The sequence below is a fragment of the Electrona antarctica genome (assembly GCF_951216825.1).
Source record: "Electrona antarctica genome assembly, chromosome: 11".
Lineage (NCBI taxonomy): Eukaryota > Metazoa > Chordata > Actinopteri > Myctophiformes > Myctophidae > Electrona > Electrona antarctica.
The window spans coordinates 15,942,798-15,962,147 of NC_136792.1; the positions used below are offsets into that span (position 1 = coordinate 15,942,798).

The following is a 19,350-nucleotide window of genomic DNA, read 5'->3' on the forward strand; positions in this document are numbered from 1 at the left end:
CAGCGGAAGTATCGCCTTATTTATCGTGTACTATGTATCACTACATTTCACTTTATTATCGTTGCCGTCTCTAGTTCACAGTCGATAATACTTGGCAATAGTTTCTTTGAAATAAACAAATTATGATCTATAAATCAGTCCATGCGATACAAAAATGTTAAAAAAAGATGGGCTCGTCCGGGATTTGAACCCGGGACCTCTCGCACCCGAAGCGAGAATCATACCCCTAGACCAACGAGCCTGGGCTCATGATTGGTTCACTTTATGATTATTGACAGTTTTAATCGAACGTACATTATCTTTGACAACGTGAGTGACTAGTTCATCCAAGAATAGTTCGAACTTTCTGTTAATTCATTAATATAATCATCTCAATGTGAATGCTAGGGTATATGCATTCACATATGTTTCTTTATAATGAAATGGTGAACAACGAATAGTGGCTAGATACTGGCAATACACATCCGACAGAAGAATAAAGACACACAAAAGATTTCAATTAACTTCTTTTTATATATCATACATAAGACTGTCTTAATATAATACAAAGGGCATTGTCATAAACACAGCAAAGTCTTGACTAGATCTTACAATCTGTGGATACATGGACTTATCCTTTCCCCCATGCTGTTCAATTTTATAGTGCATGTTGCATGTACAAAAAAAGTGATAAAATGTGGGGAAAAAAACTTAAGGAAAATATTCAAATGAAATCAGAGGACTTAGACTTCTGTTGGGTGTAAGATATAATGTCAACAAGTATACACGTTTGTGTAACAACCACAAACAGAACAGGCTTATGGAAAATGGAACCACTTTTCAACCATGTGCTTCTCATTTAACCAAAAAGTAAGGTTTGTGATGTACATGCACTTACAATATACCCTGTGAAAATTATTAAGGTTTGAAGATCTAGCTTTCCCTGTTTGATTCAAACCCTACCTCATAGTGTTGTCCTGATGCAGTCAAGTACCTCTGCCAAAAGGCAAGGTTTTGCCACTAAGAAAACAGGAGTTCCTGCCCACTGAATGGTCACCACATTGACAAACATAATCAACATACCAGCAGGAGCAAGGTAGTGAGTTCTATACTTCCTTTATTAAAAAAATATAAATATATACATAAATTCTATTTCAACTATTAAAAAGGGGCTGCATTTCATGACAACTGCTCTAAATAAGAGGTCAATCAGCATGATCTGAAATAGGCGCACACTTACGAGTCACTGCAGTCTTTTTTTTTTCTTTTCTTTTTTTTCAGTCTTTATTTTGGAATGTTTAGTACCAGTATGAGTGCCAGTAATCAAACTCCTGGCAATTTCTGAATGTCTCAAATTCTCAGGGGTATGAAAAATGATTGCAAATTTGCAGTTAACCTTGACATCCAGATAAAACTCCAATCTCAATATAGGTAGCGTTACATTTGTATTTGTTGAAACACCAAACATGATTTGTCCTTGTGATGGTCTCTCCTTTTGAATTATGACATTAAAATGACCGGTTTCCTGCCCTGTACTTAAAATGCAGTTGTGGGCAGGTTTTCTGTCTAATTCCAAAGTTGATAAAAATGAGCAACAGAAAAAGAAAGCACTTCAAAATCCCTGATATAAAAAAAAGAAAAGGAAAAAAAAAAATGAATATTCTGTATCAACTATAATGTTCCGAGGACATACATGTCTGCCAAAGCCGAGCATGTGATTGTGGGCTGACGGGCACCAATTCCCTTTGAATAGGACAACAACCATGGGGATCTGCCCTAACAAACCAGAACAAAACCATATCAAACAAATTCCGATTTGCCACAAGTATCCCTTTCCTGCCAGGACAATGACACAAAGAGTCATGGCAGAAAACTAGCAAGTTGACCAAATGATGTATGAAAGGCAGCAAAACCCTTTGAAATAGTATGATGGGGGCAAAAGAAAAACAACGACACAGAAATAGAACGCATTAGTCTCCTTTTTTTTTTTAACCATCAGCTTCTATCTTGCTACTCCGGAGCCTGCAGAGTAACTACCAAATTCTCTAACATACCAAAGTTTTAAAAGACTCCCAAAATAATCTACCAATTAATATGGAAACAGTTTTGGTAAAACGTTGCAAACAAATCTGATCAGAATACACAATAGCCAACGGTCTCAACAACGATCTCCAGTTTTGCTAAAGTAATATATTGCAGCTGTTTTGTATTGACGTTAAAATAAGATCTTGATAAACTTTGCGTCAAAAGTGGTGAACTGCTACATTATTGGTTACAGACACCTATATGCTATAAAACAACTGCTTTGGTATAAAAACATATCCAAAGGGAAAATAAATTCTTGTAAAATTCACAGCATAATTTGAGGAGAAAAAAGGCAGTCACTTAAATTATTATTTTTCTTCAGTTTCCATGTTTTGGATGGAGAGACTTGTGCAGGTGTTCTGATGAGGAACTACATGCAAAAGGGAAAAGTAACAAAAAAGTAAAACAGTAGACTCTGGAATAGATAGTTCTTTCCACTGCAAAATCCTTAATCGGTGAACAAGATTTCAAGGAAGTAATGTTTAGGTTGATGTGTACAATAAGACCCTGTTATGTAGGGCCCTGCTGAAGAAGAAATCTTTGTAGAGAAAGGCCTCAAATTACCATTCTTATTTACCTTTTTCTATGTTGTTTTAATTTCCTTTAAGAATTAAGGGCTGTCTAGAGAGAAAAATAGAGAAAAGCCATCTTAATTCAAATAATAATGTCCAGCTCCATCTCGTTCCAAGTCCATGAGTCATAAGGCCAAAGGGTTATCTAAGAACCAGCCACTGACTGTCTTCCATTCATTGGGCTGGAGTCTTCCGTCTCCCGAGCCCACTGCTGCTCTCGTTTGTGCCAGGCCCAGTTGCAGCTGCAGACTACAGGGCCTCTAGGCCTGAGGGGTACCACCTCCCTCTTTCCAGCCGACCGGCGTCGGTATCCACCTGCAGGGCCTCCCCTCCACTCGGCCAGCACACGCTGTAGGGACTCCACTGCTATGTGCTCCCCTTTTACAGAGTTACACAATACCGACCAACAACATGAAATATCACCGCAAACACTTCCCCTCATCAAGCTACAGGATTTACAAGCAGCTCTTATGTGAAATTTCACTTAAAATAGGGCAAAACAATTAATAACCAGTGGAACAGTAATGTCAGACATTCCACCGTTTGAACCGAAAGAGGACGCTAAGCATTTCATCACTGACAGCTACCTGTAAAACAGCTTAAAACTTCATTCTGAAATGCTCCTCAGAAGATTTTGCCACATAATACCATATGGTGATTACTCTATGGTTACATGGAATCTGTGAAATGGTAAGATGGATGTCTCAATCTTACTATGGTTATTCTGCAATATTACTTTGTGCCTAATGATTGAAAATAAATTTGATGAAAATTACATATATACTCTTAACAAAATGTTTTTCTCTGTAGTAGCGGTTCAGTGATATCTCCCTTCTGACGTGAGCAGCTTTTGTTCTCAACACACCTTGTAGTAAAAAACATCACCTTAAAAATGACGCACAGGGGGAACACACAGCCAAATGTCAGTGCAGTCACGAGCTGGCCATGGAACTCTGCTGCACACACACTCCAGTCATCGGAGACTCCTCTCGGTCCATGCCCTGCCTCATGCCCAGGTGGCCTTCCGCTAGGTAGTGGGCAGGCCCTGTGTTCGTGCCCATGGGGAACGCGGGGTGCGCTGCCCCAGTCTCCTGCCGCGGGTTTGAGAAGGCACCCAGCCCCATACTCAGCCCACCGTTCTGACCAAAGTCCAGGGCACCAGCGGGCAGGTGGCGGAGCTGGTAGGCCTGGTTGCCGTGGTTCCCAGTGGAAGAGGACGACGTGGAAGAAGAGGAGGCAGAGGAAGACAGAGAGGTCATGGACAGATGGCCATGTACCACCTCCATGGAGTCCTGTGTCGAGGAGCTGTGTGTCGGGGAGGTGTAGTGGCGTGGGCGTGGCCGGGTGGCCATCATGTGCCCGTGGTGGTGATGGGGGTGTGAGTGGGGATGTAGGGCCTTAGGGTGCTGAGGGGGAACATGGAAGGTGGTCTCCTGAACTGGGTGTGTCTCTCCAGCAACTGCCTCTGGTCCAACGCCTCCACCCCATACCAATGGAGGAGGGTAAGGCTGTCTTGCCTGTCAAAATCCAGCAAACAAAATATTAACAATATATTTCCCAAGGTGTACACAAGATTTCAAGCAAATAAAAAAATAAAAATAAAAAAAGTAATACAAAAATAATATTACAGCAAGTTTGTTCTCAGCAGAAACACTGCTACACTACAACTTAGACAGCCTTCAAATTTGGCATTAGTCCTTGAAATATTATCCAAGCCAATCTCCAATTAGTAGATTTTTTTAACTACATGAAATTCAAATAGTATTAATAGTATATTCAAGAACTTGAATTTGAGTTACAGTGATGATATGGCATAATTTGATGTGCCATACTTAAAACTCTGGGGTTGACATTGAATCAATAAAAAAATAAAATAAAAAGGGAGACAGTTATAATGATAATCATTGTAAAGAAATATTATCTGACATTAGACATATCATTGCAGGCTAACGAACCTGTGGGCAGAGGCTGTCACCATCGATGGCAGGCAGGGCCGTGCCAAAGTGCCCTCCACTGTGCAAGTGGTGGTGGGTGGGGTCTGACCTCGCTCTGCCACTGGTACTCGTCCCAGATGACCCTCCTAAACGGGACAAAATGTGTACCAAGCACACCTTGACTATGACTCTGAATAACAAGAGCATTGATACATCAAGGATGAATTACAAATAAAACAAGAGTAGACTAAATTTGTAAGCCATTTGTTGTTATGATGACATGCATGTTCAGATAGAGGCATGACTTCATCAGCTAGTACTTATACTACTAGTTAAGAGTTTTGCAATATGTTTTATCCAGTCATTAAGTCTAGGCCTGTAAAATCACTCAACTACACAACTGACAATAGACTAAAAATAAACAGAATTTCAGAAAATGTGCTTATTTAAAGTGCTGAAGGCAAATTGTGTGTGTGGTATGAAGGAGTGCTGAATCCAAATCTGCTAATGCTTTATTTTTTTAACTTAAGATAGAAACTTGATTCGATTTAGCTTTTAAAGGTTTTCATTTGAAGGTATATGGAGAATCCAATGTCATATTTTGATTTGAGATCAAATGTGAGGAAAGTTGGAAACTGCTTGAAACTCATATGGTGAAAATTGTCATTTATAGTCAGGGTTATTGGAAAGAAATGAGGACAAATTTCTTACCAAGAAATAATCTTCAGCAAAGTGCTTGAAAATGTGTCCACACACACACACACACACACACACACACACACACACACACACACACACACACACACACACACACACACACACACACACACACACACACACACACACACACACACACACACACACACACACACACACACACACACACACACACACACACACACACACACACACACACACACACACACACACACACACACACACACACACACACACACACACACACACACACACACACACACACACACACACACACACACACACACACACACACACAGGAACTCGCCTAGGGGAACTCGTGACAGATGCTGAAAGTTGGGGTACCCGCAACTTTGTGGAAAACATTTAAACCATTTCATTCTGCCTCAAGTAGCTTGTGTGGGGTCAAACTATGGGTTTTCATGATCCTGGATCAATTGCAAGCACTTGTTTTTCACTACGAGATACTGCTCCACAGTCAAATGTCAAGGGCCTGGTAACTCAGAGCAGTACTTCTCGACCTGAGAAGTAGTAGTTCTCTGAGGTGTCTGCAAATAATTTGGAGGGGTCTGAATGCATTCAAAGAAATTAAAATCTGAATAAAATGATAAAATAAAAATAGTATTAATATTTTTCTTATTTCAGTAAAAGTACAGTCAATTTAATTAGTTATTTAATTCATCTGTTATTTAATTGGTATGTAAAAAACATTCAGAGGAAGAGAGAGTGAGGACGGGTATAGACACATTCAGAGACGGGTCCCCTGGTCGCAGCGAACGTATTTCCTGTAGGCGGAGACAACATAGCTGTACACAGTCACGTCAGTCAGCCGTTCTACTACATTGAATGGGAAAGTGACTGATCGTTTTTTAACCCTTGTTTTTTAATCATGAAATAAAGGATTTTTCTACTTAAACTGCACAGAGCTGCCTTGGACCCACTTTAAAGTGCGCCACCTTCTTACCTCCTTCCACATTGATTTTGACTCATTCAAGGTATAGAACATTTAAAGAACTCATGTGCTGTATTATGGGAAAGTGACTGATGTTAGTGTGCTCAAACGTTACTCTTTTACCTGCTTTTTACTAACACTAACTTTACAAAGATGCCCAGAACATTGGGATGAACATGTGTGAGAGTTAGTGTTAGTAAAACGCAGGTAAAAGAGTAACGCATGAGCACACTAACATCCGTCACTTCCCCATTCAATGTAGTAGAAAAGCTGACTGTGTTCACATGTCTCCGCCTACAGGAAATACATTTGCTGCGACCAGGGGACCCGTCTCTGAATGTGTCTATTAAACCTATATAAAAAAGGGAAAAAAACTAGGGGTTATTCATGATTCTGAATCGATTGCACAAATGTGATGAGATCACCACATTTGGGCACATTTGGCCAAGTGTACCCCAGCTTTCAACCCCATAATTTACCATGATCCACAACTTTTCAATACAACCATTTTTAATATGTTATTTGGATACCTTTAACAAGTACAATTGCAATTTATTTTTGGCCACGCCCCCTTTTAGCTTAGATTGACTGGTTTAATTCACCCTGGCTCTGCGCTCACTGCGGCACAGGGGATTCATAAATTGCCACATAAGCTTAACTTGCTCCATGAAAGTTTAAGAAATGTTCATGTGACAACAGCGAATGGTTAATCCATGTAAGGAAATAATCTCAAAACATGAAACGGTGGCTCTCAACAGCCTATCGATGGTGGATGAAACAGTGTGATGGATGCATCGTGCTGTTACTAAGATCAATACAAAATATCACACACTCAACACCCTTGGACTTTGGCCCGCAAGTGAGAAACTCAAAGTGGGCAAGTTGAGGCACAGCTATTTACAAAGCGGGGGGCATAAACTGATGAGCCCCAAAATCTTTGTCTTTTTTTTCAGACTGCGCCCCTGGGCCAGTGTAATAACTGGATGGGGGGCGCACTACAAATACCAAACTCATAAACCCATGGGTGGGTGTGGCTGTGGAGGCAAGAGGGTCTGGACATGCAGGAAGTCCTGGGCAGTTGAAAAGCTCCAGACTCTGGGACTGAGCTGGGCCATCAGATAAGTGGGGAAGATTGGTTAGTCAGTAGATACAGTGGGGAGACATGGCCCCTTATGGGCCTGGAGTTCACTGAAGAGATGTCAGAACCTACTATGTATACTGGGTGACTAGGCAGGGATGTGGTGTAGAGTGTGTGGCGGGTGATAGGCTTCACCTTTGCTTTTTGCAAATGTATTTTTTAAATGGAGCTTTTTAACAGCAAGAGTGGAAAGGTGAACAACCCATGATACCCTGGGCACCAGTCTTCCCATTCCCACTCTATCTGACCTCCCTACTGCCATCTGATAGACGAGCACTGCTTTCCACATACACAAAATGCTCAGATTCTGTGTATTCTGGTCTGGAGCTTTTTAAACTTTGAGTAATGATCAGTTACTGGGTGGGGAGTGACCCTTGTTAATATTACGGGTCTTAGGAGTCAGTATCGTGTTGTTTCATATTTTTCTGTGAGCCAGTCTGGCATATGAATATTGCTGTCTGCCTGACACAGCCATGTACAACATGGAGGTCTCACAAATATTACCATCGGGTAGGGCTGGGCGATATGACAAAATCTCATATCACGATATAGCTCATTTCATATCACGATAACGATATAGCATTATATATTGTTATAATGCTATATAACGATATGCAGGTAGGAGGATTGAGGCAGAAGTGTTTGCACACGCTCTTTGTTCAACAACATCACCGTGGAAAACTATGCGTGGTCCACGCATTTGACCAGCATGAAACCTGACTTTTATAACAGTGACCAGTTGGTTACCCCGCTCTGAATCTCGTCAGCTATCATCTCCCTTCATGTTTGTTATGAAATAGCAGTATAGATTAGCATTAGTCTGGGCGATGTGACGTAAAATACTGCTGTAACGCTTGTTTTGCGACACGCCGATATAAAAGATTGAGCTCATTTTAAACGATAGACATTTTCTATCGTCCGGATGATATATATCGTCATATCACACAGCCCTACCACGGGGACCAACTCTCCTCGAAAGTAATGTGCGCCAACAAGTGCCTATCTTAGGCTAGGGTCCCGCAGGACTATCCTGTGAGCCAGACTGACATCCCTGTTCATCTAACGATAGTCATGCATCACATGGAGGTCTTAGAACCACCATCACTTCGGACATGGGAGAGTGGAGAAGCCCAGGGCTTTCTTGGTCGCTATAACTTTGCTTGCACTGAGAAGCCCATCTTTACAAACACCTGATGGCCCAGCTCAGTCTCCAAGTCTGGAATTTTTAAGATCCATATGCTGTATTGCATCATTTATTTATTTGACAGCAGGTATGTTATAAAGTCATGTGAGCAAGCAAGTTGTTTGAAAAAAGTATTCACCAATAATTTCCTCACATTTGTATTCACCAATAATTTCCTCACATTTGATCTCAAATCAGAAACAACATGCATTTGCCTCCAGGGTGAAGACTTTGGGAAATCTGACCTAGTCTACAATGCAAGTAACTATCGAAAATGTATTAAATGAGAACAGCTGAAGACACTTCAAGTGGAAGTTACCTGAACTAGAGGAGGTGCTGGAGGTGGTTCCTGAAGACTGGGACTGTTCTAGTGCGGGGCTTGTGGACACGCTGCTGCTCGTGTTGGTCCCCTCATCCGCAGTCTTCTTGAAGAAGCTGTGCTGCAGGGCGTAGTAGGGCTGAATGCGGCTCTTCGGGTCATAGTCCAGCATCCGGAGGATCAGGTCCTTAAACTTCAAGTAGTCTGCCACAGCATGGCCAGACTCCCCCGCACGCCGGCCACCTGGGCCCCCTGCCTCCACACCCAGAATGGAGTGGAGCTTCCGTGAGGCTGGAGGCTTATACTGCTCATGGAAAGGCACACACACAGGTGAGGAGATTTAATACCAAGGGAACTGCGCATAACACCATATAATTGCAACCATGGTTGGTTTAACTTGGTTAAAAAAAACATAATTCAAATTCACAATTGTCTTGTCTATATTAAGAAGACAATTAACAAGGTATTAAGCTCACCCTTTTGCCATCTTTGGTCTTCTTAACACTCCAAGTACCATCTGATAGCTTCTCAAAGAATTTCCTGGCTTTTGGGGCTAGGTCCATTATATGATTGGGAGGAATACCAAGAACTTCAACTATTTTGTTCATCTGGTCCACCTGAGGAAATGTTTGGCAAAGTTAGAAAAGCTGTCAAATACTTTCTGATTATTGATCTTAAAGATGGAGTGCCGTGATTCCCCCCCACCCCTCCCCTAAAACATGATCATCAGGTACTATGATTATACTAGGAGGAAGATTTTTCAAAAGAAAAGTGTACAGAAAGTGTTAAAATTGTTTTTATGTGGCCACACCCACAAGTTCATTAAATATACCTGGTTTTCACCTTAGCACCACAGACCAGAACTTAAGCCTCACCCACAGCTGTTGTTGTATGATAATGTGGGAGGGGTTAGGGTTATGATGTCACTAAAATGGTGTTCTTTGATTGGGCCTTTTGACCCAAAGGCTTTCAGCTTTCAGGAAAAACCAAAAATACACAGGGAAGACATATTTGAATATTATAACCACACCTGGGGGTCTATTAGAGTAATGTTAACTCCATAGTCACGGCACTCCATCTTTAACTCTTTTCTGGTTAAAAAGGTGAACCATTCTACCAAATTCATCTCAACACAGTAAAAGCGGGTAAATTAAATGTGGGATTAGTTTTTGTACCCTGCACAATACAAGTTACAACCCTGATATGACAAATCTGAACATGATACTTCTTAGTAGTATTCCCTACTACTAGTACTCCCTACTACTAGTAGGAGGGGGGCCAATCAGGGCGTTACCAAGTCTTGAAACGGACGTAGTCTAGAATTAGCCGGAGATCAAACCAAACAGCCACTCTACCTCCTGAGCCACAGCCACCCTATCCAGTTAACTTTCAAGATTTACTGATTTATGGGTATTAATGTTACACAATGAAATAATCTTCCACTTTTGCTATTGATTTGATTTATTCATTAGATGCCCCATTAGCTTACTGTACTGTTACAGGAGCTACTATTCCTGGGGTCTCAAAATTGAACCATATTGAAGAAAAATATGCACATTATTGGTTGTGACAATCATGTAAATTATCTTTCTTCCAGTTACTTGCTGTAAAGCTTAATGCTAGGATAATACTACAACTTCTCACTACTGGGTACAAATTTGTGATTTGATTAATGTCATTTCCAACACCTACCTCATTGGCTCCACTGAAGAGGGGCTCTCCAGTGTGCATCTCCACCAAAATGCAGCCCAGGGACCACATGTCGATGGCCAGGTCATAGGGCATTCCTAGCAGCACCTCTGGGGAGCGGTAGAAGCGACTCTGGATGTATTGGTATATCTAAAAAAAAATTAGACACACCATAGATTTTAGCTTTAAGCCCTTAGTTAGAAATGATCTGGCATTATCATTGATTGTGTAATCTGTTGATAGGTACCCTTTGTCCTAATTGGCATGAGCTGCCAAAGTCCACTATTTTGATGGCACTCCTCTTGGGATTACACAGGAGGATGTTCTCAGGCTTCAGGTCACAGTGGATGATGCTGAGCTCAGGCGTAGCCAAGAAAAGCAGCGCTGTGCAGAGCTGCTGGGCAAACTTCCGGGTGAGGTTGAGAGAGACGCCACGGAAGTTGGTATTCCGCAGTAGGTCGTACAGATTATATGAAAGCATCTCAAACACGAGGCAGAGGTGGTTTCGGAACATGAAGTGACGCTTGAGGTGAACTGGTGAGGAAGCACAGTGTCCAAGTCAGACATACACAAAGCCTTCAAAATACTTTGTGAAAAAGCATACAGTGCACATTACCAGGGCTTGACAATAACTTTTTGAGGCACTTTTGTCCTTTGGACAAGTACATTTCCCATTCACTTGTCCAAACACAAAAGTCACTTGTCTGGGGCACAAGCAGTCAAGCACACAAATATTTTAAATCAACTAACTGTAAGTTGGTTTTGGTGAATACATGTTTAAATATTGGATGAATATTCTCAGTTTACAAGTTAATAGCCCTAGAATGTCTGTGATCTTACATACATTTCATGTATTCCACTATCCATGCACGGTTTGCAGACTGACCTCGTCTGCATTTAAACTTGTAGCACTGCGTGTTCTCTCACCCAATAATTAATTCCTAACGTGGAGTCCGATACTGTCCTCCAGGTTTCATATCCACTTTTAAAGTTCTGGCAGACCAGGCCACAAGGAAAAGCTGGACTGAAAATATGAAAAACTTCCTTTTGGAAGCACAAACGTATGGGGCACACAATTGACAGGTGTGTTGCAATTGGTTACCAGACAGTCTGACTGTCCTCCGAAGTAGAAAGTCTGGGCACACCGTCACTGACATGGATTACTATGAGTCTGTGGTGGGAAATATTGCTGTCATAATTAAAGAAAATAAGGCTATATGGGGCAACACAAAGAAACAAGCAAAACGAACTAAACCTAACCTTAAATCAATAACAAACACTAACTAATCCTAACTAATCCAAACATGAAAAATAATGGTTAGATTATGTTTGTGCCAAACCAACCAAACATGAAACAATAATGGTTACATTATGATTGTGCCTGACCAAAAGACGTTTACAAACAGCAAGCTCCGTTAAATTATACCAAGATAATTATTTTTACAACTTAAGCATGACTCAATTTAACATTATCACTACTGAGGCAGAGAAATATCTACAACTCGGGGTGCTCCTAACTTTGAGTCCCAGAGTTTTGACACGGCAGCAGCCACAGCACCCTGGACAGCGTGTGCACACAGTACAGACAGGCAGGGGCGGGTCTTTATACGCAACCCTATCAGGGTTTTGAATGACAGGTTTATCATACCACCTGCCAATTGTGTACCCTATACATTTGTGCTTCCTAAATGAAGTTTTGATATGTTCAGTCCTGCACTCATTCCGGGCCCCTCACCGGAGAGCGTGTGCAGCTTGTGGACAAGTGGAGATATTTGACAAAATACACGTTTTCTGCCAGAACTTTCACATGGATATAAAACTAGTCCCCAAAACGACTCCAAGTCTTAGGAATGAATTATTGGATGAGTGCACACGCAGTGCTACAAGTTTAAATGCAGACGAGATCAGTTTGCTAACCGTCATCGGATAGGACAGATCTATGGCTGTGTATTTGGAATTATGAAATGTATGCAAGATCACATATTTTAGGGTTAACAAGTTAACAGAAGTCCATTGATCGGCATGCATACTTACTAAATAGATCAATGCCGTCTATTTGCTGAATGGCGTATAGTTTTTCTAATTAATATTCTTGAATTCATTTTAAAACATGTTTTAAATCATAATCGAGCCATAAGATTGATTGGTCATTTAGCACAAAGACTTTGTGCCACACTTGATGATGGCCAGTAGCCATTTCAAATACATAAGTGGCATAGGGTAGTTTTTCCCCATTAAAAGTAAAGAAACAAGCCACAGAATAACATGAGGTTTGGTTTTCCTGAAAAGCCAGACAATATTGTTGGCTGCTAAGAGTGTCACAGAAAAAGTTAAACCAAGAGTCACTTGTCCAACGGACAAGTACATTTTTAATGCACTTGTCTGGAAAGATTTATTAGTTCTTCCGGACAACAGGTCAAGAATTCCCCTGATGACAATGGTAAAAGCACATTACCTATGTAGTATTTCATCTCAGTATCATGTTTGTTCATGAGCTCTAGGAGGCGCACTTCAATCTGGGCTTGATTGAGAAAAGCTTTCTTGTTCTTGATGATCTTAATGGCAACCCATTCCTGCTCTGCACGGTCATAGGCTTTCACAACCTGCGGATGGATGATGGGGAAAATAAACATGTTAACATATGTATTGTAGACATGTTTATAGTATCAGAATACAGATATTTCTCAGTTCACATACCAATTCTTTTCACCAGTACTATGAACATGAACATACCAATACATCGACTGAAATTACTACATAGAGCAGATCAGTACCACAGTATCCTTTATTCTCCATTTCACATGCCATATTTACTTTCACATGTATTTATTATTAAGCACCTGTCCAAAGGACCCTTTGCCTATCAAGGAATCGATTTCATAGCGATCCATCCATTTCTCCCCATTTTTGACGATGTAGTCATAGTTATCATCGTCATAGCCATCGTTGAAGACCTTCCTCTCTTTCTTGTGACTAGAGTCTTCGCCCTGACCCTGTTGGTGCCGTCGCTTCTTTTTTGCATAATACACCTGCACAAATTACAAGAAACTCAATGACATTGCTCATCTTATAACAAGCCATCTGGAAAATATTTGTAATAATACATTTAAAGAGAAGGGAAAGAAATCCATTCTCACCTCATTGATGTGTTTATATGTTTTGATAAGGTCAATGGAGAGCTTCCTCAGGGGAGCTGAAGTTGGGTCACGAAAGGACTGGGGCATGTGCCTCTGATAAAACGGGAAAATCATATTAACATTTCAGCAATATGATCAATACAAAGCATACTCTGACAAGTACCAGGACTGAGGACTCATTAATAACTTGATGTATGAACAATTATGTAACAGTAAATATGTGGGCTGAACCAAACATATGACATAACCTGTTTGGCCTGGGGTAAAATAAAAATAGGGGGATAAAAAACTGACATCATTAGGGTTACGATTCTGGAAACAATGAATGAGCCAATAAACAACATATCCACGTGGTATGTGTTGTGGGATGCAGGCTCCCCATACACTGTATCGTAACCTATTCTTAAGAATGTACTAAAGAATTGCATGTTAACCAATATTAACTAAACATGTGAGTCACAGTATACCTGATTGGCACTGGCAGTGAGCTGTGGGTTCTGATCGCTGTACGGTAAGACCGCAACAGATTGGTCAGTGCTTGGCTGGTGGCGGTCACTGTACTGCTGGTGCGTATGGGGCATTGGAGCAGCCATCTGAAGACCAGCAGTGTGGAAAGAAAAAGAGGGCGCAAGCCGGACGGACGAAGGTTTGCATGCTGAAGTCTCTCCTCCTAGAAGAGATGAGGATGATAATTAATTGAACATGTCTATGAAGATAAAAATACAAGCGGCGAAAAGAACAGGTTCCTGGGCGTAAAACAGGCACATCCTTTCTTTCTCACAACTGATCATAACATGGCATAGTATATTATTTATACAAATAGCATATTTGAAAATATAGCTTATTCTGAGCATAAAGCCAGGTATAAAATAATACCAATGACCAGCAACTACAATATATAACAGTGCCATTTTCCTTGGTAAAAAAAAATCAACTTGGGGACTTAAAATTAAGATTCCTGTGTAGCAAATTGTGGTTGAGCATTATTATCATGCAAATGTGTTCCTTCTAATCTAAATCAAATGAATCATAGGATCATATTGTAGGAGAAATAACACAGCATAAATCCATTGTTGAAAAAAAGAGATTTGTTTGCCTAAAATCTATAAAATCATAAATATTCAAAGATTTTATTAAATTGAATACACAATAGCAGTCAAATATATATCAAGCCTTGTAGGGGAAAGGAAGGAAAAAATTGTGGGCTTATAAGGTAAATAAAAATGAAAATAAATCTCCACACTGTATGTTCAGTGAATCATCCTTCATTTTAAGCCAGAAGGAATCAAAAAAATATTAAATAGCATGTTCAGCTATCAGCATCTCTCACCAGACAACACAATTCACCAGTGCTACACAGTAACCACTATTCAGAATCCCAGCAACAGCACCTAATTAGCATAGCCTATCACCACAGAGATACAGCGTGATTTGGCAAGCCCATCAATGCACAGACCAATCACAACGCAGTATGCAAATAGCCTACTTTTGTTGCCAGGGCAGAGCTGCTCCCATTTTCCAATGAGAAAACAAGAAATAAACAAGAAATAAAATTGAACTTTGGCACACTTAGACGCTGCTTTCAACACAAGAGCCTGACAGCAAAATAGCAGCGCAGCCCAAAACCTGCACTCTATCTGAGAGCATTAGAAAGCTGACCCAGCTGTGGAAAAGGAAAAATACACATCTAGTATGAAATAAGGGGAGCCTAGAGATAACAGAATAGCAGATGTATACCAAGAAATCTAGGACGCGTTATATTTATTTCCATGTTATGATTATGATATGGAAGAAAAAAAATGATATAATAATAATAATTATATATATATATATATATATATATATATATATATATATATATATATATAAAATTATATAATTATTATATATTTGCAAGGATGAACAGGTGACAGTTTGACAGAGCTCTAAATTGAATATATATTTAGAAAATTGTTTGTTTCTTCAATATATATTTGTTCAAAATTAATAAATTTCAGGATGACATGTTCCTAGGCTTCAGCTATTGCAAATGTTTTGAGTAAGCCTGACCCTAAATAAAAAATATTATTGCAATCTATGGTAGTTTTCTTCTATATAAAGCTTTTTGTTGTTAAATGTGCTTTATAAGTAAACTTACTTGAATGGGTAGTTTTACTTTTACCCCTTTAACATAGATTGAAGATTCTACTTAATTCTGTAAATTAGTTGCTGTACAAATTTAGAACCATTCCTTTATTAGAGGGAGGAAGAACTTACACTGTCCCTCTCCACCAAAGGTAGACTTAATATATAGCTAACCTGGATGCATCGTCTCCTGTAAAATTTCATATCATCCTGGGAGGAGAGTCCAGCAGCAAACCACAACCAACTACAAAGAATAAAAACAGATCATTATCATTGTGCAATTTTGTTGGGATTCAATTTCAGTGTTTATGCTTTAGTGAAACGGAAGGGATAGAAACCCCAAACATTAGGAAGGAACTTGATGGAAATTCATGAACTTTTGCAAATTGTCAAATACAGCTCAATATGCAAAAGCACTAAACAAAGACAAGCTGCTTAGATGGAGTGAAACAAACAAGGCAATAGTGCCCAAACAACTAAAATGTAAAAACTAAAAAGGTGTCAGATAGAGCTAGATAAACATATTGTTCACTCAGGGGGATAAAGATGAGACACCACTCTAGAATCAAATCAAATCTGTATTATTGTTGTGGATTAAAGAAGTCTGGATATTCCTCTCAGCATGTCAATCCAGTTAAAAAATTATAGTATATCTATGGACCTGACATCTCTCATTGTTTATAAATTAGTTACACAGCCCAGCTTGATTATGCAAATATGTAAGGAAGTGCAGAAGTTTGTTTAGAGCCCATCTCTGAACATCTTAACTGAAATCAGTCAAACTATGGGATGCTCTTTAACTTCTTTGAGTACACATATACTGTTAATGGACACAATCTAAACCATAGCAACAAAGCAGATTCATAGGACACATCTCCACTGACAATGTACATTCTTCCATTTTCAGTACCGACCTATGAACAGTTCCTTCCGTGGCTTCTATTCATCAAGGCATGAACGGGCCTAAATAGGTGTAAATAAAGCTAGCTTGCTATTAGAAGCCTTCTCATATAAAACGATGCCTATGTAAATTATCTGTTACCAACTTGTGTTTCATTTCACACCCAGCTTGTTGCCCGAACGAATTCCTTGTTAAATGAAATGTAATCCATCCAAAACAATCCAAAGCATCAGATGTATGTCCATAAGTCACCCGAACAGCTCTGTACTTACAGTTGATGTGGTATATCTCGTCATGGTTGGAATTTAGAGAGCATATTCAGTACATTTCTCGTCTCCACTTGCTATAGTTTGTGTATACCTCAAATCCCCCGTATAAATGACAAACGCATCCAAGCTCGCGTTTACTGTTAGCACTCTACCGCCGTTAACGTTACCCAACAAAAACTGCGGGACAAGCCAGTGTATCTTTCACCAATCCAACGTTAGCCAGTGACGATGATGTTCAGCCAGCGGGTTGTGGTGCTGCTGGCGGGCCCATTCCACTGGCTCGTCAACAAGCAACCGTTAACCATTGGCTAGTTTAGCATGTTAGCCAGATAAGTTAATATAACCTCTCACTATGGAACGTCTAATGACAAACATGTATGCCTTCAAAAGGGGCGAAAAACATTTTAGTGCAACGTTAACAGCTCAGATCGCGTTAACAACACTGATGCCACTGCCAGTCACACACACACTACTTCGCAAGGTTAGCTGCAACGTTAACAACACTGCCAGCAACAAGCCCACACAGCCCGCTAGCAACGTTAGCAACACAACTACTAGCATGACAGCTATTCAGAGTTCGATGCGCGACCGTGTTGCTCGACGAAAAAAAACATGACGTATTTCCAACTGGAAGAAATGTCAACGCGCGTCGCGTCGACACCTTTTCCTGTTGAATATGACGTCATTTTTGTCGAGCGACATGGTCGCGAGGAGCCAGTCCAGTCTGTAAGGTTGGTTCGTTGACCTACTGTCTGTCTGGAGTTCCAACGTAACGTTAGCAACAAGGGTCGACAAGCTAGCGCTGTTATAACTATGACTATTAACGTCAACACAGTCTAGCGTTAACACATTTAGGATAACAGCCGCCATGGTTATAAATATAAACGTTGCATGTCGTCAGAAAAGATCAGTTTTACTTTATGCTCACCTGTGATGGCACGATCTTCATTTAAAGTCCAATAACCTGTATGATGAGGCAACTTATCCAGCTTGAGATTCTCCCCTCCTTGCGCGGTTAGCGAGGAACATTTAAACCCGATCACCCACTCCTCTGACCGGCAAACTACACAGTTTCACCACACTAAACGTTACTGGCCGTTCAAACCCAGGAGGGTTCACCAACTGCTCTCGGTAACTTTGACAAATGTCAGCAGATGAACAGCAGTCTGCTAACGTTACCGATCTAGCTAGCACGCAGAACTTACTTGCTAACCATAGCAAACTGGATTGCTAGCTAGTTGACAAAATGAACGCGGCTAACATTGGCTAGCACCAGGTTCTTTAGCTAGCCTCAAGCTAACAATTCTAGCTACCGCTAAAATAAACGTTGAGTCAAATTCAGATTTCAGGTTTCTTCGAGAATTCAGCGTCGGTCACTTCGATATATAAGAGCGTTGAGGTAATCCAATCCACTAGGGTGAAAAAAAACATGAAACAGAAACCGTGTCCTCTGATAATTTTTGGACAAGAATTTTATGTCAATTTTCACAAAATGGCGCGCGGTCCAAACCTGCGCAGTGAACCGGCCCGGTGGACCAGAGACACGGACAACTGAGTTAGCGCGGCGCCGCCTAATTATTTCAACTCCGTTAAACCGTTTGCCTCTTGATTTTCTTAATCCGATCTACTCGACGCATTTCTTTAACCGAAAATGTCAAAGATATATCCAGTGACAGCATTATTCCGGCGGGAAGGGAGAACATTTGAAAAGACTGAGCTGGGGGAAAAAAAACCCTTCTGACAAAATGGCGATGCTCTGGCTTGTTACCATGGCAACTGTCAATCAAAAACAAAAGTACCCGGATGTACCAATGACGAATAAAATCTCACTGTGTCTAGAGCAGAGTAGAGCTACCATAGATATGTCTATGAGAGCTACAGCTACCTGTCTGGCCTTGTAGCAATGAGCCCATATCTACAATAAATACATAAATTAATGTCTATTACCAGTGAATCTCAAACTTTCTCATGCTAATGACCCCCAAATTGATACCTATTAATTTGACCCCCATCTGTAAAGAGTTTGTGCCAGGGAAGGTACGGTATAAATCAGTGTTCAGGAGATTTGTGTTGTTTAAAATGTGTGTGTGTGTGTGTGTGTGTGTATATATATATATATATAATTATCTATTAATTATCTAATTATATATATATGTAATTATCTAAATAATTTCAAGTATGATAAAAAATAGGCGATCAAAATTTTAATTTAATAGCCGAAGTAAATAGGGTTAAAGTGGTTAAACCGATTGAGATATAGGCTATAGTATATAGACAATATGATATTAACCACATTTTCTGGGGAGTGTTCATCGTCTATCCTTTCTTCGTTTTCTTTGATCAGCATGATT

The 19,350-nt window shown here is 40.3% G+C and overlaps 1 protein-coding gene across 3 annotated transcripts; it reads right to left on the reverse strand.

The window, feature by feature from the left end:
- Positions 1-493: 493 nt before the first annotated feature.
- dyrk1ab (dual-specificity tyrosine-(Y)-phosphorylation regulated kinase 1A, b) lies at positions 494-18,783 on the reverse strand. 3 transcript variants are annotated; one of them, XM_079515153.1, is made up of 12 exons: positions 17,928-18,783; positions 16,004-16,073; positions 14,173-14,375; positions 13,706-13,798; positions 13,409-13,597; positions 13,024-13,171; positions 10,816-11,102; positions 10,572-10,718; positions 9,356-9,496; positions 8,880-9,183; positions 4,592-4,716; positions 494-4,153 (listed from the first exon to the last, which is right to left on the reverse strand). In XM_079515153.1, exons 2-12 carry the CDS (start codon positions 16,011-16,013, stop codon positions 3,569-3,571), a joined length of 2,232 nt encoding a protein of 743 aa, XP_079371279.1. In that variant the 5' UTR covers positions 16,014-16,073; positions 17,928-18,783; the 3' UTR covers positions 494-3,568. The 3 variants fall into 3 exon arrangements, with proteins under 3 accessions (XP_079371279.1, XP_079371280.1, XP_079371281.1); XM_079515154.1 differs by lacking the exon at positions 17,928-18,783 and adding an exon at positions 17,003-17,600; XM_079515155.1 differs by lacking the exon at positions 16,004-16,073.
- Positions 18,784-19,350: the final 567 nt, after the last annotated feature.

Excerpts from the sequence above, each read along its gene's own strand:
- dyrk1ab (XM_079515153.1), bottom strand. Across the intron at positions 13,799-14,172 it reads TCACTGCCAGTGCCAATCAG|AGGCACATGCCCCAGTCCTT; the intron begins GTATACTGTGAC and ends CCGTTTTATCAG. Across the intron at positions 9,184-9,355 it reads AGACCAAAGATGGCAAAAGG|TATAAGCCTCCAGCCTCACG; the intron begins GTGAGCTTAATA and ends TTCCATGAGCAG.